Here is an 11542-nt window from a genome sequence, read left to right on the forward strand (position 1 = left end):
GAAAGAAGAAGAATGTAAGATCGTCATAAAGCCATGATGATTACCTTGTGAGTGAAGTTTAAAAAACCTCCTCCCATGGGGCTTTGATAGCGACATTATATGGAGTCAAAGACAAGAAGACCAACCATCGCCATCACTTTTTCTTTTTTTCTAAGACTTATTTTCTTAAAACTATTAGGCATTTTATATTTTCTCTAGCTATATATATATTATTGTTTTGGTTTTATTAGATGTTAATTGAATAATAGATATTGATACACATGAAGATTTCAAGTCATAAATTGCATGCAAACTTTTGGAAGGGCTTACACCGTACAAACCTAATACAATACAATAATATCATGGTCGATTAACTTAAAAATCTTTGTTTTGTTGTAGGTTTAATTTGATGAAATTGTTGTTTCCAATATTTTGTATGTGATTGTTTAATGTCAAATGCATTCATGAAACCTATTTTAAAACTTTAATCGGTTAGGAATAAACTAGCTTGTAACACACACTCTACTAATATTTTGTGCAATTAATTAAGTAGTCTTGTTACCATTTTTGTGTAAAGTAATGTTAAAAATATTGCCTCTATAGATATATTGTTAGAGATATGATATATCGAAAAATATATTATTGATGATCTTGGCTAATATTTATAGCCTACAAAAGATAACCTACACAATATAAATAATCAAAAGATATATTACTATCCTAAATATAATATCATAAGTTCTATATGGAAAAATATATCACAATAATATATTTTCTGATATATCATATCTCTAACATATATTCATGGTGGAATATATATATAGTTTTAAATATAGAGTGATTTCATAAAGGTTTAGTTCTTTATTTTGTTTTGAGGCATCTTTGTCAATTTTGTTCTTTGGTTTAATTTGAGGTTTAAAAGTCATAGGATATACTTGTGCAAATGTGTAATGAATTTGATATCACTTTAACTTTTATTTATTGTGAATGATAATAATCAAAAAATGAAAGTACTACTATATGTCTTCTTTGACTTTATAAAAAAATTAAGATAAAAGCGGCTCTTAGGAAGCCTTTTAAGCTTGTATGAGTAAATTTTCATTCATCAATTAAATAAAACAAGGAAACAAACTAGAAATAAATAAATAATTAAATAATAAATAAAAAAACTACACTAAGAGACAAAGAGAGGAGAATAGAAAGATAAGAAAAGGGGAAGCAAAATAATTAGGAAGGGAGAGTTTCCCTCCAATCTGTTTAGAGTGAACATGTCAAGTTAAAGAAAGCCAACTAATTTAAAGACACTTTATTAATATATAAGATTATATTTAAAATAATTTAATAATAGTCGGCATGTTTAATTTCACATTCTAAGCAAGCTTACAACCGTCACTTTCATCATTATCATTACCTCCTTATGAAGCCTCCTCATCCAATCCCTCCTTCATCTCTCACTTCCCTTCCTTATTTACCTATTATTTCTAGCTTCCTAACTTACTCATATATATATACCTTTACTTATTAACTCTTTAATTAGCTACAACTAGCTAGTCATTTTTTTTTATTCTCACTTTCATTTTCTTTTGTTTTTATTATTATTTTTATTTTATTTTTGATGTGTTACATATAGTATACTTTATGATAATAATCATATAGTAGTACAACTCCTACCCACATATATAGTAGGCTTCTTATAATTGATCATCATCATTTTCATCAAGAGTTGTAGAGATCATCAAAAGAGAAAGATTGCATAATAATAATAATAGTACTTGCTATTATTATTATTATTATTATTATTATTATTATTATTATTATTATTATTATTATTATTATTATTATTATTATTATTATTATTATTATTATTATTATTATTATTATTATTATTATTATTATTATTATTATTATTATTATTATTATTATTATTATTATTATTATTATTATTATTATTATTATTATTATTATTATTATTATTATTATTATTATTATTATTATTATTACTATCCATCTTAAAATTAGACTAGTTAGGGTTCATTTCGATTTTGATACATACATATAATGAGAGGACCTAATACAATGGTTAAGGATCACAAAGAGAAAAGTAGCAAGTGCAACAATAATAATAATACTAGTACTATTAGTAGTAAGAACAATAACAATCATGTAGTGAAATTGAGGAAAGGATTATGGTCACCCGACGAAGATGATAAACTTATGAATTACATGTTGAGGAATGGGCAAGGGTGTTGGAGTGACATTGCGAGGAATGCCGGCCTCCAAAGGTGCGGTAAGAGCTGCCGCCTTCGATGGATTAATTACCTCCGCCCTGACCTTAAGCGAGGCGCTTTCTCTCCTCAAGAGGAACACCTTATTCTCCACCTTCATTCCGTCCTTGGTAACAGGTAGGTTTTCTACTGTTATATATGTATTTTAGATTGTCTGCTTTTCAATTCTTTCAATGCTTAATTTTCTTAAATATTATATGAAATTAATCCAAGTCCAAGGTCTGAACCCAGAAAATTTACAAAAAAGTTAATAACACCATTAAAAACTAGGCATACCAAACAATTTAATCGTTATGATGCTGTGCACCTACTATATATATTATCTTATTTTGCTAGCCAATTGATAGTATACATACACATACTTGAATTACTTATTACTTAATTAATACGGAGTATATGATTATATCATTTTTTTGTTGAATGTATAGTATATTAGTATACATTCATAGTGCTTTTATCTTCTCTTGAATTGTCATTTATTCTCTTAATTAATTATAAGGGTTTAGATATAAGTATATAACTAACGTCAGATGTAATTATATATAGAAAAATTAGTTTTTTTTCCCATCAGTTATGCAAAATAGCCATTATCTGATGCTACGTACATTATTTAATTTAAGGGATTAATTACAAGTTTCATATAATACTTATAATCACCATTTTCCTAGGACATGCTTGGTTAATATGTACTTCGTAGCATTTATTTGTTTTCTGTCATTAGGTATAGAAAAAAAGAGCGCCTTCATAACTTCATTTTTATAAAATTTAATGATAAGTTGAGTTTTCTCTTATCACGGAGACACAAAGTATTAAACACTTTGTATACATATTTTGATGAATAACATCCAAAGAAAAAGAAATGTGATGTTTCAAGTTTTTTTTTTTAATATTGTACACGTACAATGCATGTTTAGGCTTTTAGCTTAGTTTTGTTTCCCTGCACTTTCCTTTAATAAAAGTGTTTGGATTATATTACTCCGTATTTGGCATCATTTAGGTAAACTCTTAAGTAAAATTTAGGTAAGTTTTTCATACAATAAGTATATTAGTTTATTGGTGCTATTATATATTGTGCAAGTAAGCATGGTATAGTTTGCATTATCATCTCCCTTGAAAAGCGTATTTAAGATCCTGGACGTAAGCTAAGGTAGGTCGTTATTTGGGTCATTCTCACAATCATTTCATTTTTTTTTATAAAAATTACGGTAAGGAGAAGGATCTGACCGAACCTTAACCCTCACGATTTTTTGGTCCGTTGAACTAATTACACTTACGCATACAATTGTGCAGGTGGTCTCAAATTGCAGCCCGTCTTCCAGGGCGAACCGACAACGAAATCAAGAATTTTTGGAACTCCACCATTAAGAAAAGATTGAAACAAAACAACAATTGTAACAACAACAATAACAATGTATCATCAATGGATGATCCAAGCAGCTTGCTAAGCGACACCACCGATATAATGAACCCTATTCATCACCACAACAACTATGTAATAGGTCAAGAAGTAATGTTTCCATCATCTATGAACGATCATGCAACAAGTCATCATCATCATCAAGGTTTCATGACATCTGCTGCTGCTTATAACAACTTGTGCGGCATAGATTCATCTATAATATCAACCTCTCCTTCATCTCCTTCGATGCACACGGCCGCGAGCTCCATAACTAGCGTGGCGACCAACCAATTTGACAACTCTCTGCCTCCTCTTCTTGAGAGTAACGGTTATGAGATAAGTGTTAGCATGTCCAATTTTGCATGCCTAGGACAACAACAAGAAATGGTTGATCACCAAGGTCATTTTGGTAATTTTGTGGGGTGTGACGACCAAATCCAAGTATTCCATGATCTTCAACACTTTGGTACACAAGCAGGAATGAATTATAGCAACAACCATAGTAGTAATATTATCGCGAACACAACAACAACCAACACGAGTGAAATGTTGTTCCATAGGAATAAAATCTGCAACGAAATCGTTATAAGTGACATTGAGAGTTGGGGTGATATGGTCAAAATCGATCAAGACGGAGGCAATTATAATGGTAATAATTATGGGAATAATGGTAATAGTAATGATAATGATAATAATAACGGAAAAGAAGGAAACTTAAAAATGGGAGAATGGGATAGTTTGGAGAGTTTGTTGGGAGATGTTTCCTTTCCTTTCCTTGAATTTCAAGTTTAATCCCTCCTTAGCTTGGACAGACCTACCTTTTGTCTCTAGCGACCAATCCGAATTATCTAGTATTTAGGTACATACGTGTCTAGTTCGTTACTTCCATTTTTATACATACGGCCATAATTTTACACACAAAATTTTGCCGGATTACACCTACCTAGCTACGTTACATACCCTTCGACTCCATCTTAATCATCCTCATCCTCATCCTCATCCTCATCTTCATCCGATACTATTATCGATCATTTGTTTATTAAGTTCCGTTATTTTTGTCCTCTACTTGAAGATTTTGCTTAGAATAAACGATAATGCAATAAGGAAATAGATAGGAAAGGAGTAAGTGTGAATAGTGAATTGTTGTTATACACTTGTGGAGAAGAGAATAAGTTTAGGTAGGATATACTGTAGAATACTTGCACCTTTGTATAATGTTAAATTGTTACTGTACAAAACAAAAAAGACAGAATAATTAAGCCATTAAAAAAATTGTATACACATTTGTTTTTCTTTTTCCATATTGAAATGCTAATTAGACATACATAGTATAAAATATCTCTCTCAAATTAAGCTAGTCATCATATTTCTTTTTTTAGCACTTCTAAAAATAAATAAAAAAAAAATTTGTATTGTTACCTCTCCATAAATAGTTTTGTTTTATGCCCCTAGCTATAAGTACATGATTTTGCCCTCAAAAAAAAAAAAAAGTACATGATTTGATCGGAAATACAACTCTTCAAATAATTCATACAATCTCTAACAATTGGAAATAATTTATACTTAATATATATTTTTTTTTTGTAATTTTTTTTTTTGATAAAATGAATAAAAATGTTAGTCAAATTAAAATTTTCTTAATTTTCAAGATTTTGAAAACTAACAACAAAAAATTCCAAACCTTTTGTGGATTTTTTTTGTAGTGCTTAGTTAAAAGGTTTTGTGGATTAGCAAATCAACTCTGATAGACCGAAACTAGTAGAATTGTAAATGTATTGTTTGGTATTTTGATCTAATTGCCTTGAATTTATGTAGGCAAAAAAATTTCAATGTTTTCATTTGGACTTCTTGGTTGGTTGACACAATATAGTGAAAATAAAGACAATGACAATTCTTGGGAATTTGACTAATTTCTTAAAACATGTGAATTTACTTACCTAACTCTTCCTTATTAAGTTAAAATTTCTATGAAAATTTACTTCAATTCCTCGATTATCAACCAAACAATTTAATTGCTAAAAATTAAAATTTCATGGGAATATTCACTTCCCCAATGAACCAAACGACTTGGGTCTTTTCTGATTTACTGAACTGAACTTAAAATAAGACGAAGAGAACAAACCCCTAGTACAAAATCCTTAGATTAGCTTATTACACAGACTATCAAAATTACAGTGATCAGTAAATGGGACTAAATGGCCCAATTGATTTAAATTTCAACCCAATTAAACATTACAGAAGCAGCAGAGGGAAAAAAAAAAACAATACGTCGCCTGAGAGATTCGAACTCTCGCGGGGAAACCCCATGTACTTAGCAGGCACACGCCTTAACCACTCGGCCAAAGCGACAGTTAGTAATCAATTTCATTTATTTAACTATTTAAATATTACGGAATATTGTTAAGCATTATAAAGACACTTGGTACGTCAGTACGTGGATATTGGCCTATTGGGTGGAATAAAATAACACTATTCGTGCGTTGTATTGGCTACCTGCCACGTGGATAATACTAAATGTGAAAAAGGTGTACATCCATTCTTTTTACGTACTAATCGTAGCAATTAGAGTTTTATGTATGTCTCTATACGCAAATGTAATTGAGTTTTTATTAAAGTATCATTTAATCAAATTGTGAGAAAATTTTAGTATTGCAAAAGTATATACAAGTATATTGAGATGAATCTAATATGCCTTTATCTATTTTTACCATATCATTAACGGAGTAATATATACATGAATCACAAAAGAAGTTAAATAACCAATTGGTTGTTGGTGCAGTGGTGATTAAGGTTGCACTTAATAAATAACATCGCGTGTTCAATTTCCCACAATAACAATTGAGAGAGGACTGAAACTTAAATGACTTAGATTTAAGGCCCAAATCCGATTATTGGTGCAGTGGTGATTAAGGTTGTACTTAATAAATAACATTGCGTGTTCAATCTCTCACAACAACAATTGGAAGAGGACTGAAACTTAAAACCACAACCTAGATTTAAGCCTCGAATCCAAATTACTCCAAAGAATGAATGGGGTGCAACACCACAAAAAAATAAACAAAGTCAAATGGGATGTGCAACTATGGTAAAAGCCCAAAAATGACTTTAAAAAAGAAAGAACAGTATCCTTTGGGTATCACGCGCAATATATTTAACAGTTTTACCTTAGAATTGTTACAGAAAAGTAGGGCATAATTTGGATTAAATTTATATTAGGAGCCATGAAAATATCCTTTATGAAGATTATGATGATCAGGAGCTATTGTTGGGTGGTGGACCCTTATATAGTACATACTTTGATTATATGGATTTGATATATTGAAAAAATATGGATAAATGTGCAAAGCAAACTATATTCACAATTATTATGTTTCTTTATAATTTGATTACAAGGCTAAAAATGCCTCAAATGATTTTAGCTTGTGATATTGTGACTTTTAATTTGAATAATAAAAGCATAAAACTGCACTAAGATTTTGAGCCATCTTCATCATTCTCTTGGCTCTATAATAATTTCGGCTATACAACCACTAACTTGCTTTAATTCATATAGCTTGCATTGCATGTCAATCCATCAACTCCTTTTTCATACAAGAAGCTTTTTTTTTTTTTTTTTTTTTTTTTTTTTTTTTTTTTTTTTTTTTGAGAGAAAGTAGCGGTGTATTAATCAATTAAAGGACAAAATGTCCGAGAGTACATAAGGTGAAATCTCCGGAGGGCAATGATTCACCCATACTTGTTTTACACCGCTAGGCAAGAGCTTGGCTAAGTGATGAGCAACAAAATTGCCATCTCTTCTAACATGACTCCAAGCTATTGAATTAAAACTAAGGCTTAAAGAAAGAACATCTTCTAACACATTATCCAAATCAGAAAGGAAAACATCAGCTTTTGAAAGGCGATTTACAAGCCCTTGGCAATCGGTCTCCACTATAATATCATTGAATCCGTAAGCTTTCGCAAGCCTGGATGCCATACACACAGCCTTCACTTCAGCTATCTCTGGCGATCACCAAGCACAGACCCTTCTGGTTGCTGCCATAAGGACCTTCCCCTCACAATCTCTTGCAATCACACCCATCCCCACCCAGCCCTCAACAGCAAGGGATGCGTCCACATTGATCTTAATTGCTCCAGCAGGGGGTGGTTTCCAGATCTTGCTGCTTCTCTTTGCTTTGGGCATATTTGAGGTGTAAATTTTCTTACTATATAGCCCAAACTCCTCTACCAGTCTGCCAACTCTGGCCGCAAGTACCCCATTTGGTGTCCATGTGCCTTCAAAAACCTTCTTATTTCTGTCACCCCACACACACCAAGCCAAATAAGCAGCCCTCTGTTGTAGCTTTGCACTTGCGTTCTTCCAACTGAGCACTAATTCACAAAGATCCCCTACAGCTCTTGCACGGAGGGAGGAGCAGCCACAATCTTCCCAAAGCTCCTCAACTCGCACACACTCAAAAATAGCATGGAAGCTCGTCTCCACCTCTCCACACCACGGGTAGAAGGCTTCCTCAATCATATGTCGCGCCATAAGGAGGCCTTTTGTGGGCAGAGTACCCGTACAAAACCTCCATAGAAAGTGTCGTACCTTAGGTGACACTTCTAGGCTCCAAATAAAAACCCACACTTGATGAAAATCATCAAAATTGCAGCCCTTACCCAACATGTATGCATTCTTAGTCGAGTATAAACCATCTTTAGAGAAAGCCCACGTCAAAGCGTCCTTGGGTTCTCTCCAGCTCAATGGAAGTGCTAGAATGCACTTTTGATCTCTCGCATTAAAGATACGAGAAATCAGCTCTACATTCCAATCCATACTCTCGAATTTTATCAGGTCGCACACTTGAGTAACATCACCACACTCGGCAGTAGTGATAAATCTGCCACATTCATCCGCCACCCACAGGTCCTTCCATATACTCACTTGAGTGTCTGTCCCTATTCTCTAAATAACACCTTCTTTCACCAGCGATTTGCGCTCCACACACTTTGCCACGAGTAGCTACCCGCATGCCCAAGTGAGGCTTCGAGAAAAGAGCAGTTCGGGTAGTACTTCGCCTTCATGACTTTACTTAGGAGTGAATTCTCGTTGTGCACCAATCTCCACGCTTGACGACCCAAAAGGGCATCATTAAACACACTTAAGTCTCTAAATCCCATACCTCCTAAGCACTTAGGAGTACAGAGAGTACTCCAACTCCTCCAATGTGTCTTTCGACGAGTATCCGAACAACCCCAAAAAAATCGTGCCATAGCACTATTAATTTTCTCAATCACCAAGCAAGGGAACTTATAAACTCCCATAAGGTAAGTAGGGATAGCTTGTATTACAGATTTTAGGAGCACCTCTTTTCCGGCTCTAGAAATGAGTTTTTCTTTCCATCCTTGTAACTTCTTCCAGATTCTATCAAGCAATGCCTCAAACACCACCCTTTTCGATCTCCCTGGAGCAGTTGGAATGCCAAGATACTTCTCATGCCTATCAACCCGCCGCATGCTCAAAATATTCATCAAATCTTCTCTCTGCTCTTGTTTAACACCTTTACTAAAAGACACCTCCGACTTTTCATAATTAATTTTCTGTCCGGATGCTGCTTCATATTTGTTGAGAATATCAAAAAAAAAATTCGCATTCCTGTCGGTTGGCTCTAGCAAAAAGTAGATTGTCGTCTGCAAAAAGAAGATGAGAAATTACCGAACCCCTGCGACTGGCTCTAGCTCCATGTAACTCTCCATTTATCACTTTATTCTTCAACATCAAAGATAAGGCATCGGCAACTAGAATAAAGAGATAAGGGGATAGGGGATCCCCCCTGCCTTAGACCCCTAGTAGGAGTCACATCACCACATACTCTTCCATTAACAATAAAAGAGTATTTCATCGAAGACACACAGTTCATGATCAAGTTCACCCATCTCCCATCAAAACCCATAGTGAGCAACAGTTTCTTCAAAAAGCCCCATTCAACCCTGTCATAAGCTTTACTCATATCAAGCTTCAAAGAAATCGTTCCCTCTCTAGCCTTACTCCTCCTTTTCATGGTATGAAATAATTCCATAGCAATAAGCGCATTGTCAGTTATTAATCTGCCCGGAACAAAAGCACTCTGATTTTTTGATACAACCCCGGGCAAAATTAATTTCAACCTCATCACAATCACCTTCGAAACAAGCTTATACAGTACATTACACAGGCTTATGGGACGAAAATCCGAACAAGAAGTTGGAGACTTTATTTTAGGGGATTAAAGAAATATTAGTTCTATTAACATGCTCAAGACTAGTACTACCATTTAGAACATTGCTAACAAAAGTAGTCACATCATCACCAACTATATGCCAAAATTTTTGATAAAAGATAGCATGCATACCATCTGGGCCCGGGGCCTTGCAAGGGTGCATTTGTTTTCGAGCATCGAGAATTTCAGCCTTTGTATACGGTTTCGACAAGTCCAAATTTTGTTCCGGAGTGATAGAAATCGGCTCATACTGAAGCACTTCTTGGAGAGCCTCGGCATAAGACCCATTGGTTTCGAACATATCTTTGTAATACTCAGTGATGACTTTCTCCACCTGCGACTCTTCGGTCTGCCATGTACTATTCGAATCAAATAATCCATGAAAAGCATTTTTTGCCTTCCTTTGAGAGGCTTTGTGGTGGAAGTACTTCGTGTTTTGATCCCTATCTCGAATCTCAGCAACTCTCGACCTCAAGAACCAATGAGCTTCTTGCTTCTCATTTAATTCCTGAAGTTCTTTCTCCAATCTCACGCAAGACTCACAACTGCTTTGAGAAATCGGCAATTGATGGGCTGCTCTAAGTGCCTGCTCTTTCTCCTCAATTTTTGTGCCAATATCATCGAACTTTTCTCGACTCCAAGACATTAATTTCTTCCCAACTGTCATCAATTTCATCATAATATCGGAACCCGCAGCTTCCTCCCATGCGCATCTTATGGTAGCTTCACAGTTTGCATCCAACATCCAATTAAGCAGTTTCGAATCTAAAATTCCTCTTCTTCTTTTTTCGCTTGCTTTGTTACTCCAGCCTCAGAAAAATAGGGGTGTGATCTGACTGCTTTTTTAGAAGATGCTCAACATATGCACAAGGATAAAAACGAGTCCAGGAAGAAGTGGCAAGATATCGATCAAGTCTTTCTCGAACCTGGGTAGCTATAGTCACACCCCTCTCCCAAGTCCACCACTGGCCTCTAAACCCCAAGTCCCTCAACTCACACACATCCAACATCTCTCGAAAGCCAGCCATCTCCCTCCTCTCCCTAATCGACCCCCCTTCCTTCTCCTCATAAGTAAGAATCTCATTAAAATCACCCCCAAAAATAATTGGAATTTGAGCTTCACCACATAAATGTTGAATGAGGCTCCAAGTTCGACATTTATTAGCACTCTCCGGCCACCCATAAATACCTACAAACCTCCATTTTTTCCCTTGCCTCTCCACGTCACCACATATATGATTTTGCGAGAACGACACAAGAGAAAAATCCACCTTATCCGCGTTCCAATACAAACACATACCTCCAGACTTACCTACACTAGACACGCCAAAGGCATTGGAAAAACCAATCCTATCTTTTATTCCTTCTTTTTCAGCTTTATTAATCATGGTTTCTGACAGAAAAACCATGTCCGGGCCATGAAGATTGCTCCATTTCCGGAGCCTATCATACAAGAAGCTAGCTATATATGTTGTGTTCATCATTATTATCATATATTAACTAGCTATTCAATCATATTTAGTTGGAGCTTAATATAGGTAATAAAGGCGGAATTTAGTAAGCAATATTAGAAAATGTTTAATTCTTGACCGTAGTAAAATGAAACAATATACTACCTTCATTAATTATTATGTGCAATT

At 34.3% G+C, this 11542-nt stretch overlaps 3 protein-coding genes and 1 non-coding gene across 4 annotated transcripts; 1 reads left to right on the forward strand and 3 right to left on the reverse strand.

Moving 5' to 3' along the window:
* The first annotated feature begins 1988 nt into the window (after positions 1-1988).
* LOC110705672 (transcription factor MYB83-like) lies at positions 1989-5130 on the forward strand. The gene is made up of 2 exons (XM_021883575.1): positions 1989-2381; positions 3555-5130. Exons 1-2 carry the CDS (start codon positions 2038-2040, stop codon positions 4453-4455), a joined length of 1245 nt encoding a protein of 414 aa, XP_021739267.1. The 5' UTR covers positions 1989-2037; the 3' UTR covers positions 4456-5130.
* An 800-nt stretch (positions 5131-5930) lies between these two features.
* TRNAS-GCU lies at positions 5931-6012 on the reverse strand. The gene has a single exon. It is a non-coding gene; the product is annotated as a tRNA-Ser (tRNA).
* Positions 6013-7330: 1318 nt separating this feature from the next.
* Positions 7331-8479, reverse strand: LOC110705260. Its single transcript, XM_021883103.1, has 2 exons — positions 7677-8479; positions 7331-7628 (listed from the first exon to the last, which is right to left on the reverse strand). Exons 1-2 carry the CDS (start codon positions 8477-8479, stop codon positions 7331-7333), a joined length of 1101 nt encoding a protein of 366 aa, XP_021738795.1.
* A 146-nt stretch (positions 8480-8625) lies between these two features.
* Positions 8626-9159, reverse strand: LOC110705261 (uncharacterized mitochondrial protein AtMg00310-like). The gene has a single exon (XM_021883104.1). The coding sequence runs from the start codon at positions 9157-9159 to the stop codon at positions 8626-8628; it is 534 nt and encodes a 177-aa protein (XP_021738796.1).
* Positions 9160-11542: the final 2383 nt, after the last annotated feature.

Source organism: Chenopodium quinoa, unplaced genomic scaffold (genome assembly GCF_001683475.1).
Source record: "Chenopodium quinoa cultivar QQ74 unplaced genomic scaffold, ASM168347v1, whole genome shotgun sequence".
Classification (NCBI taxonomy): Eukaryota; Viridiplantae; Streptophyta; class Magnoliopsida; order Caryophyllales; family Amaranthaceae; genus Chenopodium; species Chenopodium quinoa.